The sequence below is a fragment of the Balaenoptera ricei genome, chromosome 9 (genome assembly GCF_028023285.1).
Source record: "Balaenoptera ricei isolate mBalRic1 chromosome 9, mBalRic1.hap2, whole genome shotgun sequence".
Taxonomy (NCBI): domain Eukaryota; kingdom Metazoa; phylum Chordata; class Mammalia; order Artiodactyla; family Balaenopteridae; genus Balaenoptera; species Balaenoptera ricei.
Window position 1 is genome coordinate 21,816,041 of NC_082647.1, and position 15,950 is coordinate 21,831,990.

The 15,950-nt window shown below is 40.0% G+C and overlaps 1 protein-coding gene and 1 long non-coding RNA gene across 9 annotated transcripts in view; one reads left to right on the forward strand and one right to left on the reverse strand.

Moving 5' to 3' along the window:
• The window catches only part of MKLN1 (muskelin 1), a 361,821-nt gene that overhangs the window by 184,293 nt on the left and 161,578 nt on the right, over positions 1 to 15,950 (reverse strand). Inside the window, exons 1-2 of one of the 3 annotated variants that reach the window (XM_059933367.1) lie at positions 9,525 to 9,858; positions 2,021 to 2,075 (exon numbers count right to left, since the gene is read on the reverse strand). The exons of 1 other annotated variant lie outside the window; for it this stretch is intronic. In XM_059933367.1, coding sequence (XP_059789350.1) covers positions 2,021 to 2,075; positions 9,525 to 9,858 — 389 coding nt within the window. Of the gene's footprint in view, positions 1 to 2,020; positions 2,076 to 9,524; positions 9,859 to 15,950 lie in introns of those variants that run through there. One more of the 3 variants, XM_059933365.1, reaches the window with a different exon arrangement.
• LOC132371800 (uncharacterized) overlaps positions 9,725 to 15,950 on the forward strand; it is a 54,530-nt gene continuing 48,304 nt past the window's right edge. For 5 of the 6 annotated variants that reach the window (XR_009504974.1, XR_009504976.1, XR_009504979.1 and 2 more), the window contains exons 1-2: positions 9,725 to 9,921; positions 14,191 to 14,237. This is a non-coding gene — a long non-coding RNA (uncharacterized LOC132371800). The remainder of the gene's footprint in view (positions 9,922 to 14,190; positions 14,238 to 15,950) is intronic. The other variant, XR_009504977.1, reaches the window with a different exon arrangement.

Below are 15,950 nucleotides of genomic sequence, written 5' to 3' on the forward strand. Positions count from 1 at the left end.
AAGTTTCATAAATATCTTCCAGTCAATATTTCACATGTTAACTATACAAATTTTAGGGAAAAAAATACCAACTTTCAACTAACATCCCCACCACGAACTACTTACCAAAGCATGTGTGAATGTATGTATGTCTCCATGTAAGTATGTACACTGATAGGTAGGTAAATAACTTAAAAGATGAAGACATGGAGCCAGTCCATATACATGCATTCTGAACAAAAATAAAAGAAGATAAAGGACTAGCTCAACTGTCACAGAAAGTTCTCAGAGTAAAAGACTTGAAGTCAAGTGATTTGCTATCTAATTCCAGATGGTCACTTTCCTTACAGGGCTTCAATTCACATGCACTAATCAGTTTGACACTACCTCAATAACAGAGGAGGAAAAAAAAAAATCAACCAAGAACAGCCTGGCAGTTCCTTAAACAGTTAAACATAGAATTACTATACGACCCAGAAATTCCACTCCTAGGCATTTACCCAAAAGATATCAAAACATATAACCACACAAAAAACTTGTACACAAATGTTTACGGCAGCCAAAAAAGGGGATACAACCTAAATGCCCATCTACTAATGAATGGATAAAAATGTGGTATACCCATACAATATAATATTACCTGCCATAAAAAGGATGTAGTACTGCCAAATGCTACAACATAAATGAACCTTGAAAACACTACGCTAAATGAAAGGAGCCAATCACAAAGATTACATATTCTATGACTTCATTTATATGAAACGTCCAGAATCTATAGAGACAGAAAGTAAATCAGTGGTTGCTCAGGGATAAGAAAGTAAGCAGATCATAACAAAGGGTATAGTTTCTTTTTGAGATTATGAAAATGTTCTAAAATTGACTGCAGTGATGGTTGCACATATCCATGAACATACTAAAAACCACTGAACTACACTTTTTAAGTAGCTGAATGCATGGGATGCAAATTACCAGACCAAAAACATTACTATGTTAAAAAGTCAACCAACTTTTTATATTACTTTTCCTATTTTCTATTAAATACTTATATTTAAGGAATTGGAGGAAATGATCCTTATCCTAAAATTAATCAAAATATTGGCAATATATTCTAAAACTATTAAAAGCTATTAGCCAAATCAGATTCTGTAATAAACTAAGCTTTAAAGTTCTCGAGGTCTCATTAGAAAAACTGCCCATAATAATATAAATAACCTTAATAATAAAAACTTTTTAAAATAGCAAGATAGATAAGAAACTTTCTCTTCCAAGTTCTTCCAAATGCAATATCCCCACCCCAAGATAACCAATTTCACTTAAAATATTCTCTGAAATTGCTAAAAATTATGAAAACCATGAAAGTTTATAGCACGGATTTAAAACTTATTATTAAAACTAAATATTTTAATATTTTTAACATGGCCAGTGTATGACTCCATCTAACCCAAGAACAAAACTCTATTAAAAGAAGAAAAGTAGTCTAAATGCTTAATTAACTCATGTATGCATTTAATAAACACTATGCTGGACTACAATGATGAGGGGGGAAATTTTCATAGTCTCTATGGAGTTTGTGGTCTAGCTGGGGAACAGCTATTAATCAAACAATTATACAAATAAATGCATAATTATAAACTATATAAAGTGATATATGAGAAGGGTATACATCTGTATGAAAGCATTTAACTGTAGGGGTGGGGAAGGGGTGTCAGACTTCTTTGGTGGGACAGGGGTAAGTCAGACTTTGCTGTGAGAGTGACATTCTAGCTGACAGCTGAAGAATAAGTAGGAATTAGGTTTTAGGGCTCTTTTGATCAAACTACTTAGATCAAAAGGGAAGAAAGGGGACAATGAGAGGAAGGGGAAAGGGGACATACTCAAGGATACTTAAAATAACTTAACATTTCTATTTATACAAAACAACATGCCTTAACAAGTACATAGGTGATAACTATAATAAATATCAGTCATATTGAAGACATGTAAGGATATTTAAAAAGTATTAAATACTAACAATATTTACAAACCAAAAAATTTACATTACACCCAAGTATCTTCCTTCTGAACAATGCCTTCACATAAATATTCCCATGAAAGTTATAAAAAAAAAAAAAAAAGGTAAATAATATAAAAATCACATTATAGGAAGGGAAAATAACTATATACTATGACAAAAATAAAACTCAATTTCTGGACCTCATAAACAAGTCTCAAAAGAGAATTATGAATCATCAATAAAATCAAGAATAAATCTCATTTTAGTAAGTATTTAAAACAATTGCTAACAAATAATGTTATTCATAGTCCCTAATTTTTCCCATCAGATATTAGGAATAAGCAGTTAAGGTGTCAAAAGGCAAAATGAAGGAAAACACTGTGCAAAAAAATCTGGGGCCCAAGTGTTAGGACAGTACATTAACATAACCATGAGGAATTCATAAGCCTAGAAAATATAAGTCTATTTCATAAGAACTAAACACAGAAAGATTTCTGCGTTTTCTGCGATTTGACAGAATAGCCTGCAGCAGACCAACACATTACCTCTTACAACTAGAAAAGCTGTATAAAATAGAAAAAAAAAGTTCTTAAGGTATCAGAGACTTTCTGTGGCAGTTAGGATTTGAGATGCCAAAGAACTTTGTTAAAGGGAGCCCCACATTCTGGGCAGCTTTCCCTCTCAGGACGTTCCACCTATTTCTTTAATGGTACAGGAAAGGAGCTGAGAAGCCAGGAAAAGACACCTACTAAAGGGCAGAAAAGTCAGCAGAGCTTTTGGCAATTTCAAGGGGGTAGGGGGACAAAACTTGGTAACTGGGTCTTGCCATGACATCCAAGACCTGAGGGGTTAAGATGCTATAGAAAAGGTAGGTACAGAAGAACAAACCTGACACTGCATACTGATTTTCCTCTTAAAGCATCTGTCGATTCTTAAACTACAAAAAGCAAGAGGCTAAAAAGCCAGCAGAAAGCAACTGAAAGCAAGGAGCTCCTCCTTTTAGGAGTCTCATGCTGCTGGAAAGGCAAAAATAGGAGAGGCCCTAGAAACACCTAGTCTCTCAGTTGGGTTCCCTGGAGGGCTACCAAAGTTGTGCAAACTAGATGTTCACAAAACCCAAAACTCAGCCTCAAGTCAGCTCAGTTCCTGACTGTTGAGGTGATCTACCTCTATTTTATCTGCCTCACAGAAGATGGGTGAATCCTCTCTAGAGAAATGCTATAACATTAAGCAACTAACTGTAATTTGTAATTGTATCTAAAATTCTAAATATAATGTGTGGTATTCAGTCAAAAGTTACTCCCCAAAATAATGGTAATAATGATAATAATAATAATTATTATTATTATCATTATTACCAGACACACCAAGATAAAATGTGTGATAAAAGACAAGAGAAAGAGACCTACAAGAGATCCAGATATTGCAGTTTTCAGACACAGACTTTTAAGCAACTTGATTGATGTCACAATGTGGAGATTTTCACCAGAGAATTAGAATCTACTTTTAAAAAGAGAGAGAGAAATGCAAAGTCTAGGACTAAAAAATACTAAAAAATAGCTGAACCCAAGAATAAAATGGATGGAATTAAAAGCTGACTGGACATACCAGAATAGAGAATCAGTGAACTGGAACACAGGCAAGTAAAGCCTATCCAGAATGAAATAAGGAGAGGAAAAAAAATGATTAAAAAAGACAGAAAAAAGCATAAAGGACATATGGGACAGGACAAAAGGTAGAGTATGGATTTAATTGAAGTCAGAGAGGAAAGGAGAAAAAGAAGGGTGTAGAAAGAATATGTGAAGACTCTCAAAAATTTTTCAGAACTGATGGGAGTCATGCTATAAATTCGAGAGGTGCCAGAAATCCCAAACAGAGTAAATACAAAGAAAACCATTCTTAGGTGCTAACAGCTACATCTCTAAAATTAAAATCTAGAAAATCTCTCATATTTCCAAAGATGACTTCTGAATGACTGACATATAGCAAAGTCAGATCACCACAAACAGCTGAAATGCATCTTATCAATAGTAGAACATCACACAGTCCCTGTATCAGTCTCAAAAAAAAGTTAATGCAAATAATAGAGCTATCTGCCTATCTGCCAAAAAAAAAAAAGAAAGAAAAATTAAACATAATATTAAACCTCCCAACATTTGATCAAGATAAAAAGTATTTCTACACAGAAGGAAAGTGATGATGCTCAGAGAAGAATCACAACTTGGTAAAGTTCACAAAGATCCAACCCTAGGAGCCAGCTCCACAGCTTCAATCTCTAGTCCTAGACCCACCTCAAACTCTTCCTCTATCCCGGGTATCTTTATTTTCCTAAAGTTCTAATATCACCAGACTGAAAATATCAGTCTTAGAACTTTCACTGGCCAGTAAGGTTCCCAAGCCAAGCCAGTACTAACCTTAGTTTAGGGAAAGGGAAAAAAGGGAAGGAAAGAAACAGCATGACAGTCTCCAGTCTCCAGGGCGTTGAATACCTCCAACTAGTGAAACTAGTGACTCACAACTCCTGGGTTTCAGATGCCTTTGGGATTGTAAAAAATCCTCAAATTCATATGCATAGTAATCACTGTCTACACACCAAATAAATGATAAATCTCACAAATGTGTTCTATTTTTCAAATGTATGTGATTAATAAAATAAAAATCCATTTAAAAGCTAAAATTGGGGGCGAGGAAAAGAAATGATAAGGAACGTCACTTTTGAATTATGTAAGCACTCTCCAGACATCTCTAAGGACCCATCTGACCAAAACCACATTCTTAATCCCAAATTACTAAGGATAATACCAAAGTAAACCCAGGGTACATAGAAACAGAGTTCCCTACACAGACAGTAGGAAAATAAATTGATACCTTTAATCCAACAATTCAGCATCTCAGAACTCATCATAAATGAGTTCAAGATTTGTTTCTGTAAGGCAGAATGTCTCATTACTAATGAGACATTAGTATACTTGTCAAATTATATCACTTTTACTCCATGTTGTTCTAATGGCCGAAGAACAACAAAAACAAAACAAACCCAGAAAGACTAAATGTCCCAAAATAGGGGGCCGATTAAATAAAATGCCATAAAATCATTATATGGATTATAATGTATCCATAACAAATGATAATATAGAAAAATATTTAATAACATGAGGAAATATTTATCATATATTAAGAAGGAAAAAGAATACAGAACAGCAAACAGGACAATATCAAATTGGAAAATAGATATAGACACAACAGAATATCTGGAATGATATATATCACAGGATGATTAGTTATCTTTGGGTGGTGGGATTAAGGGTAATTTAAATTTTGCTTCTGTGGGTCTATATTTTGCAAATATTCCTCAAGTAACTTAGGGTGGGGTTTTTTTGGCAATTAGAAAAGATATATATTCACTTTTAAATGTGGAATTTTAAAATAGTTGAAATAGGTTCACCTCCTAACCTACTTGTCAAATTATATCACTTTTACTCTGAACCATGAATCACATATTCACAAAGGTACAGTTTTAATTAATGTCTGATTTTAAGTAATAAAGTAGACTAACAGGAAAAAGGTAAACACTTAAAAATGCATCCAATTTTACTATCTAAACTAATGAAGTCTTTCACTAACATGTAAACAAAAGGATAGTTCTACAACAATAAAATTACCTGATGCATAAATATACTTTCAAAGGTCCTCCCAATTTTTATATTAATACATTAAAACCTTAAATGTTGAGATAAAATATATCTAAATATCTTTCCCTCTCTCCGTTCTCACCTTATAGCACTTTTTATCTGTATTCCCAATTAGGAACATATTACAGCCATGTAAAATACTGAAGCAGCAGTATTCTTTGATAACAGAAGTCAGGAGGTCCAAGATCAGAGTCCTATCTCCTACCCTTTCAACTCTTAGACCTGGACAATTTAACTTACCTCTCTGAACCTCAGTTTCCCTAGCTGTAACAGAGAATGATAATATTTATCATAGAGTTTTTATAAATACGAAATCAAAAGAACACAAGCTAAGTCCTAAGCATGGTGCCTGACAAATAGAAGGTACCTAAGTGGTGGTTGTTACTAGAGGCACACGCAAGAGTTTTTAAGTCCGAGAACTTGCCAAGCCTCCTGAAAACTATATGACCTTGGGTAAGTTACTTAACCTATATGGACCTCAGTTTCCTCGTATGCAAAATAGATACAATACCTATCTTGCAGGTTTGTTGTAAGGATTAGGTAAAACTATATACAAAAATCATCTTGCACACAGTAGGTGCTCCATAAATTGTAGTTAGTATCACTATTAGCTAGAGCAATAAACATTTGAGTATAGAGATTAGCAGTTTATAAAATATTTTTACATATAAGAGTGCATGTAGGACTTCCCTGGTGGTGCAGTGGTTAAGAATACGCCTGCCAATGCAGAGGACACGGGTTCGAGCCCTGGTCCGGGAAGATCCCACATGCCGCGAAGCAACTAAGCCCATGCGCCACAACTACTGAGCCTGCACTCTAGAGCCCGCGAGCTACAACTATTGAGCCCACGTGCCACAACTACTGAAGCCCTCGCACCTAGAGCCCGTGCTCTGCAACAAGGAAAGCCACCACAATGAGAAGCCCGCACGCTACAATGAAGAGTAGCCCCCTGCTCACCGCAACTAGAGAAAGCCCGCGCACAGCAACAAGGACCCAATGCAGCCAAAAATAAATTTAAAAAAAAAAAGTACTTTAACATGACTGTCGCTGCCAGTAAAGATACAGCAATTGCTGTTAGGATTTTAGGGCAAAACTAAGTAAAGTCAATCCCTTTCTCACACTTCCTATTATACAAAGTTATAACATCCTCACATCCTAATAGAAGTTCAGTGCCATCCTTACTTGCAATTAGAAGTCCAGGCATGGCACACACCAATCCAGCAGACACAAAACTCTCAAACTCAAGCTCCATAATACTCAACTATACTCCTTTAAAGAAAAAGTTCAGATTACTCCTCTGTTACAATAGTTTAGTGCTTTAAAATAAAAACTATACTGGATAAGTGAACAGAATATTATAAAGACTAAAAACACTGTAAATGAAAGTGTTTGAGAGTTAAATATGCACTAAATACTAGTTTACAAATATACTTGAGAAAACTGTAACAACAGATTTCTCCTATTTCAAACGGCTGCCTTCTAACTCCAAAACTAGAATGCTGCCCACTTCAAATCTGGCGCCAGGATAACGAGACATAAGTCAAAGTAAAGTTGCCTCTTTATTCCTGTCCTGCCCCTAGGTTCATCAAAACTCTTTTTTTTGTTTGTTTGTTTTTTTAGATTCCATATATATGTGTTAGCGTATGGTATTTGTTTTTCTCTTTCTGACTTACTCCACTCTGTATGACAGACTCTAGGTCCATCCACCTCACTACAAATAACTCAATTTCATTTCTTTTTATGGCTGAGTAATATTCCATTGTATATATGTGCCACATCTTCTTTATCCATTCATCTGTCAATGGAGGACACGGGGAGGGGGAAGGGGAACCTGGGATGAAGAGAGAGAGTAGCACTGACACATATACACTACCAAATGTAAAACAGATAGCTAGTGGGAAGCAGCCGCATAGCACAGGGAGATCAGCTCGGTGCTTTGTGACCACCTAGAGGGGTGGGATGGGGGGGTGGGAGGGAGACGCAAGAGGGAGAAGATATGGGGATACATGTATACATATAGCTGATTCACTTTGTTATACAGCAAAAACTAACACAACATTGTAAAGCAATTATACTCCGATAAAGACGTTAAAAAAAAAAGTAAAGTTGCCATCCCACTAAATCATTTCCTGCTTGAAATGTGCTCTTTCTTTTTTATTCATAACTCGGATGGGACTTGTGATATCCAAGTCTCACCCCTACGACAGAAATTTAAGGAGTGAAACCCTGGAAGTAGTCTAACTTAAGACCAGGAAAATATTTCCAGAGTTATTAGATCAAACAATGCCCTTCCAGTTCCCAACTATCTGTAATCCTAACCTGGGTATAGAAAAATGTTGATTACCTTCAGACTCAACAACCTGTTAAGCCCTGAAAATCAGAAGTCAAGTACCTAGGGCCACATTTCAACTCCAGCTGAGGGCTAGAATGTTTACCTGGTTCACTCTCACATTAAAAGCTGGATGCCAGCATCAATCAGGGACACAGCCATACAGCAGCCATCAGCAGGCCACACAGGCCAGATTAGGCCACAGATCACCTGGCACCCCTCACTGAACCACATCCTACTGAAGGCCTGACTGCCAACCCTTGACCTGGAGAATAGGACAATGGGCTGGCAGTCAAGAGAGTTAGATTCTCCTAGTCACAGCTCCATTTTTAGATTTTTGACTGATTTGACCAGAGAAATCAAATTGGAGAAAAGGTGAAGAATTTTTGAAATATAGGTGGAAAACTTTTGAGTATGCGTCACATATCTAGTCACTTTGTTCAGTAACAAAAATATATTATTTGTAACTTGTTTTGTTCATAAAATCATTCCTGGACTTGTAAAATGATGGTCCGGGGGACAGCTAGCACTTTTCTTCAGGGTCTGCACAGATCTTAAAACTCTACTAAGCCAGTTTCTCTATCAGTATGTAAAAGTGGAGTTCGATCTGCTCCTTCTCTCAGACATAAGCAAATACTGAATGAAAGTACTGTCAGCATTTCAGAAGCAATTTGCTACAGAAAAACGCACGGTTTTTCTGTAACGCACTGGAACTCTTTTTAACACCTAAATTGGGGATCCAGACCAAACGAGTGTTGGAAGTCAAATTCATTAAAGTCATACTTTTCTGTCTATATCTGAGTTTCTGGGCTGGGAAACTGGTCTGTGTCTACATAAATCCATGCTCTGAGCCATCATATAATGGAACTCCTCTGTAATGTCCCTCCTGCTCTCTCTCTATCCTTTTTCAGAACTACCAGCCGGAAAAGATACCCTCCGCAAATCCTACAACGTCTCCCCACTTGCACAGATAGGTTCCACAACTCCTCAGCCGTCGGTGACTTTTACCACTCCCCTGGAGCTAATCGCTTTTAATGACCACCACCCCCCTCCCCCAGGAACAGTCACTCTTCTCAGCTTTACACTTTGTCCCGGCAGCAATCGACTGAACCGTCCCCCGTCTCCCACCACCTCGGACGCCCTTAGACATCTTCACCAGTTTGCCCGCCGTCCAGTCCCGAAAGCCCCAACTCCTGCTCCACCTCCCTGAGCCGCCCGCCCCCAAGCCCTTCTCAACCCCCAAACCCGGCCGCCGCATCACCTGGCTCCCCGTTGTCCTACGCGCCTCGGCCCCGCCACACACCTTGCCCCTTCCACCCGAATCTCGCTGTATCACTCTGTATCCTAACCCCTCCCGGAGGCGGGGGCGGGCAACGCTCTCGGCGGCTGGACTGAGACTCCGGAGGCCGCGCGTCCCCTCTCACCAGGCCCCGCCTGGGCCTCTCGACGCGGCTGCCCTCCACGGCCCCCCTGGCCCAGCCATGTTTACGCCGAGGAGTAGGGCAGCCCGAGCCCAGGGCCAGGCACTTACTCGGGAAGGTAGGTGGAGGAGAAGGAGCTCCACTTGTGTAGCGCGTAGGGCAGAAGCCGGCACTCGGGCGTCGCAGCAACAGCCCCGCCAGCCGCCATCTTGTCAGCACCGTGGCGGCCGCCGCCGACCGCCAGCCGCGCCGGGAGGGGGAGGGGCGGGGCCTGCTCTTAAAGGAGCCGCGGCCCGCCTGGGCCGTCAGCTCTCCCGGTCTCGCGTCGTTACTCCTGCGTGAAGCGGTGAGTCGCGCGCGGGTCGGCGACTCACTCTGGGGGTCTCCACCGCTGAACCCTCCTGAAAGACTGACTGGCGGAAACTGGGACTGGAGTGTGAGCATCTGAGGGGCTCTCCAGTGGGGCTTGGAGAGGAATGTCTCAAATGACTTTTCTTGAAAGCTGAGGTAAGGGGAAAGCCAAAAACATTATGAAAAAAATAAATTGTAGTTATGGGCCAGGAAGGGAAAATGAGAAGAAGTTGGAGAAGGGACGCCTTTGAGACTTTGGAAACCACTGCTCTCTCCAGTTTCTAAATTGTGTAAGGAAACAGCACTGAAGGGAATGGCAGTGGAATAGCTAATGGCCTTTCCTTCTGGAGTTGTCCTGGTTTTAAACGTCTTGTCCCGTCCCCCCCACCCCGTTCCAGAGTCACATGGAGACAGGAAAAGGAAATGCTCGTGTGTCCTCTCGTCCTGTTCAGTTTTCAGTCTGTGATGCCCTTCGTTGTAAGCATTTGTTGTGAGCCCTCTCATACGCATCTCGCGCAATTGGTTTGCTCAGTCATGACATTCACTCACAGACCAGAAAAATCCTAAAGGAGTTGGGAAGCTGGGTGTCATCATTCTTACAGCTGGTAAATCTACCTACTTTTAACTGACTGATATTTAGCCCCCAAATTCTGAAAGAGCAAGAGACAGAGAGTTTCAAGAAAATGACCACAGAGGGAATAACAGTCCATGTGCTCTGAATGCCATATGGGCATCATACCAGCTCCTTATCTAAAAATGAACACTTGCTCTAAATATCTAGCAGCTTTAGATAATGTTCCCATCAAATACCTGTTGGTCAGCATTGTGCATGTTTATTCCTTGGCTTAGCCACTGCATTACCAAAGTACCCTTCTCTCGCTAAGTGGTTCTACCCCTGGAAGCCTGCACAGCGTCTTCATCTCCACCTGACCATCGGAAAAACTCAAGCAAAGGGTTTTTTAGTGAATGACCAAGTGAGTTGAAACACCTCAGTCCTATAATTGTATTCTTTTTCCCGTTATAATCATTAACCTGCCCAAACTTCCTCAGATCCTTTCCTGACTTCCTGTTTCCACAGAGAAAAACTTAGTAGTAGCCTCCACTAGCATGTCAGATGGAGAATGCCAAATAGAAAGGCCACAATATGTTAACCTTTAAAATCACATGTGCTTTGTGTGTTGCAGCATGCTGGGAAAGTATTTGTTCCTTGAGGGAATGCTATAATCCCAGCAATGAAGTTAGGAGTCCAGAGACAGTGGAAGAGGCCAGAGAAGGTTGATTAGTTCCAAAGATGATTAGTGGTTATTTGGGGGGGGAAAGAGATACTTTTAAGGGGAAAAGATTAAGATGGTGACTCGGTTCAATTAGTTTGGGGCTCCAAATTTGCTAATTACACCTCTTACCCTAATGTAAGTCGAGTCCTTGTTCTTTTCCAGACACAGAGTTATGGTCCCTGAGTGATCTTTTTTAGAAACACACATAAGTCAGTTCTTCCTAAGATGACTCTCTCGGACTTTCAGTGACTTTCTGTTCCCTTTGGGTAACACTGCAAGTCCTTAGCATAGGCCTTTCATATCCTGCCTTGATTACCTCTCTAGCTTCTCTCTTCTCTTTCTCCTCTGCACTCCCTACTCCAGCCACACTAAACTAACACACTGAATTGGCTCCTATAAATTCTGTGCTCTCTCTGGTCTCCAGGGCTTAGTCTAAACCAAGCCAGGAATACTCTCCCCCATTCTTCACCTGCCTAACTTCTGCTTGTTTTTCAGATTATTTCATTCTGGAAAATCAGTCCTCATCACCTATTTCGGGGTTAGGTGCCATTTTTTTTACATTTCCCTTGTCACCCTGAGTTTCCTTCCTTATCTTAGCAAACATCACAATATATGTTTTTTAATTTTTTTTTTTTTTTTTTAGATTTTATTTATTTTTGGCTGCGTTGGGTTTTTGTTGCTGCGTGCAGGCTTTCTCTAGTTGCGGCCATTGGGGGCTACTCTTCGTTGCGGTGCGTGGGCTTCTCATTGCAGTGGCTTCTCTTGTTGCGGAGCACGGGCTCTAGGTGCATGGGCTTCAGTAGCTGCAGCACACGGGCTCAGTATTTGTGGCTCGCGGGCTCTAGAGCACAGGCTCAGTAGTTGTGGCTCGTGGGCTCTAGAGCGCAGGCTCAGTAGTTGTGGTGCACAGGCTTAGTTGCTCCACGGCATGTGGGATCTTCCCGGACCAGGGCTTAAACATGTGTCCCCTGCATTGGCAGGCAGATTCTTAACCACTGCGCCACCAGGGAAGTCCCACAATATATTTTTATTTCCTGTTTATTTCTCATTCTCTCTCCCTAAACTGTAACTCCCATGAAGGTAGGAGTCATGCATATCTTGTTCACAGTTGTATCCTTAGTCCTTTTAGAGTGTCTTGCATATAGTGGATGTTCAATAAATATTTACTGAAGAATGAATTAATTGTGCTAAAAGAGTACTTGGGTTGCAAAGGAAAAAAAATGCCAGAACTTCTCAGACGACAAAAATGTATCCCTGAGGTATGATTGCCACAGAGAATGTAAAGACCCAGGATAGCGTGGCTTTCCTGCAGCACAGATTTTACAAATGGTAAAATAATTTAAAGCATTCGTATGTTAACATAAATACAGATAGATATGTTAACATACAAATGCTTTAAATTCGTAGATATATTATGATACTGAACCCCAAATTTGTATAAATGTTAAGATAAAATAGAAGACTAAAGAAATTTTAAAATCTTCAGGAGTCTGCCGTACCTCAGATCTCCTACGGGTACACATTTACCTCCACTGCCTCTGGGGCATTGCCTTAGTCTATGGGGTTTATTGTAAGGATACATGGGGAAGGTCTGGAAACTGTCAGCAGCCATTTAATCTCTCTAGTTCCCCTACATTAATATATTGATGGCCTCATGGAGAACTGGACAATGGATCATCATTTTTCAGGGATCAACAGCTCTAGTAATCCAGTTATCTTGTCATCTAAAAGAAACCGTCTTTCACTCTCTGATGATGTCTCAACATGCTTCTCATAGTAAACACTTCCCAGAGAGAGTAACTGATTATATTCGGTTTGTCCCCATTCACTATCTTTTCCTGCAATAAAAGATTTATTGAGAGGCTGTGACATGCCAGGCCCTGTCCTAGATGCTAGGGAGGCAGGGACAAACAGAAAAGCCAGACAAGGGCCCTGCTTTCAGGGAGCTTACATTCTGGCAGGGCAACATATAATAAATATAATAAGTCAACTAGATAATTTTAGTCTGTGCATTTTAGGTGCTAGGAAGAGACTACACTGGAGTAATATTTAGATTGGATGGTAAAGGAAAGTGTCTCTAAGAAGGTAATATTTGCGCTGATACCTGTTCAGTGAAAAAGTGCCAACCATGCAAAGGCTGGACAAAAAACATTCTGGGAAGAGAGAATAAGCAAGTGCAATGGGCCTGAGGCAGGGAAGGGGTTGTTAAAGAAAAGAAAGAAGAGAGTGTGGTGGGAGCGTAGTGATGAAGAGGGAGACGGGAGTCAGAACAAGTAGGGCCCTAACAGTCATGGTAAGGAGTCGTGACATGGAAATGTGAAGGGGAGACCTGTGCGGGGATTCAAGCCAAGGAGTAGCGTGATCCATTTTACATTTCGTAAAGATCACTCTGCAAAACAGAAAATGGGTTGGAGAGAGGTAAGAGTGGAAGGGAGGAGACTCGACAGGAGGTTAAGCCAGGCAAGAAATGATGGTGGCTTGCACTAACAGGAGATGGAGAGGAATGGTTGAATTGGGCTGTATTTTGGAAGTAAAGTCAACTAGACTTGCTGATGAGGGAGGGAAGGCAGGAAGAAACGGAAAGAATTAAGGATAACTCCTGGGTTTTGTGTTTGCACCACTGAGTAGCTAGTGATGCTTTTATTGAAAGGGGAAGATTTGGGGTTAGAACAGTTTTGAGGTAGAAGAAATCAAGAATTCCGACTTCAATGTGGTATATAGGGGATACCTAATAGATATCCAGGTGATTGTCAAGCATCTGATATGGGGATCTATATTGGTCAAAGACTTACATCAAACCACCTCATAGGCATTTGACCTTCTTCATATATACCCAATCAGTGCTTTTTTTTTTTTGGCTTAGGCACTGATTCCTGGGTCAATCAGTTTTCCCCTAAACAGCAGAGTCAGCATAGCTCTGAGTATAGCAGCTCTAGAAAGAAGAAACCATCTGTGGCAGCCTTCTGCAGAAGGGGATCAAGGGGTACAGAACAGTCTAGTGAAAGAAACCCAGAGTATACTCAAAAATCTTGTTTGCAGTCCCAGTTCTGATACTTTTCTAGCTATGAGACTTGGGAAAGTCACTTAACTTCTCAGCGTCTCATTTTCCACAACTCTAAAGTGGTTTTAATAAAATCTGTCTACTTCACAGGGAGGTTTTGAAGATCAAGTGAAGGAAGAGGGCCTAGCTCGTCTGCTGTAAGTTCTCATTTAATTCTCACAAAAACTCTGAGAAGTATTATTATGCCCTTTTTCACAAATGAGAAATATAAGACTCAGAAAGGTTAAATAATTGTTTGTTATCTTTGGTTTGTCCCTCCAGATACATGGGAGGGAAGAGCGTGAGGTTGGGGTATCCCTTCCTCTGACTCCCTGCCTGTATACACAGTGGGCTGACTGGCCCTTTCAACCAAAGGTCACAAGTCCTCCCAAGTGGCCTCTCCACACTACTCTCTCTGGTTCTGGGTTCCAGTAACCACCCCCTCCCCTGCTCCCTGTGGTTTCCCAGTATGTTCTCACATCTTTATAAATAGTCCCTTTATTAAACCTCTCAAATTACCCAATTTGAGAATGCCATCTGTTTCCAGCTGGGACCCTAACTGTTACAGTAACTTATCCAAGGCAATATAGCTAGTCAGTAACAGAGCCAGAATCTCTCTGTTTCAAAAGCCCATCCTGTTGGATTGCATCCCATTCCTCTCAGGTGGGAACAGACTTAGTAAACTGCAAAGTGCTATTCAAATATAAGATATGGTCAAATAAAAAATTAAAAAAAAAAAAGATATGGTCAAATAATAGTTAAAAAGCAAAGCAAATCCAGCCGATTTTATTTATTTCCAGGCAAAGGAACATACCAGTTGACTGAGGGGGAAAAGAAGGTGTTTTTAATTTTTAGGAAGGGGTATCATGGTGTGTTACACTAATTAAAGATTAAACAAATACTCTAAATAGGCTGGAATATATCCACAGCTTTGTACATGATTGCTTAAAACAAGCCCCATACTTCATTGGTCAGGAAAAAAAGTCCTCAGATAGGTCCTGTAAGGGTCTTGCTTTAGCTCATTCAAAGGATCATTCAAAGTTCATGGTTTCTTTAACAACTTCCAGCTGGTTAGGAGAGTTGAAGCACAACGCAGTACTCAATGTGCTATGTCCTAGGCAAGTTCTGCTGTAAAAAGAAGAATTTCCCTTCACAATATTATTATGCAACAGATGAAGAAACTAATATCCAAATATGTCCAATGTCACATCTAAGGTCATTTGTACAACTGGGCTGTTTGCAGATCTGAATCTAGAACCCAAGTACCTAATTCTCAGTCACTTTTTTCCCTAACATAATTAATGGAAACTTTTTAGGTCTATACCTACATCATTCTTCTTTAAATCCTCTATAACTAGCACATAGTAAATACTCCAGAAATATTTCCTGAATTGAATCTCTTAGTTCCTCCTGAATTTCTTCTCACTCACTGTCTTAGTCAGTTTAGGTTGTTATAACAAAAATACCATAGACTGGGTGGCTTAAACCACACACATTTATTTCTCACAGTTCTGGAGGCTGGGAAGTCCAAGATCAAGACATCAGTAGATTTGGTATGTGGTGAGGGCCCTCTTCCTTGTTTGTAGACAGCCAACTTCTTACTTTCACCCCTGGCCCCCAAAATGCATGTCCTCACAGACAAAATACATACAAAATACATACATACTAACCCTAACCCATTCCATCCCAACAGCCCCAAATGTCTTAACTTATTCCAGCATCAACTCTAAAGTCTAGAGTCTCATCTAAATCAGATATGAGTGAGACTCATTCTGAGGCAAAATTCCTCTCTAGCTATGAACCTGTAAAACCAAACAGACTAGGATAGACATTCCCATTTCAAAAGGGAGAAAGAGGAAAGAAGGAAGGAA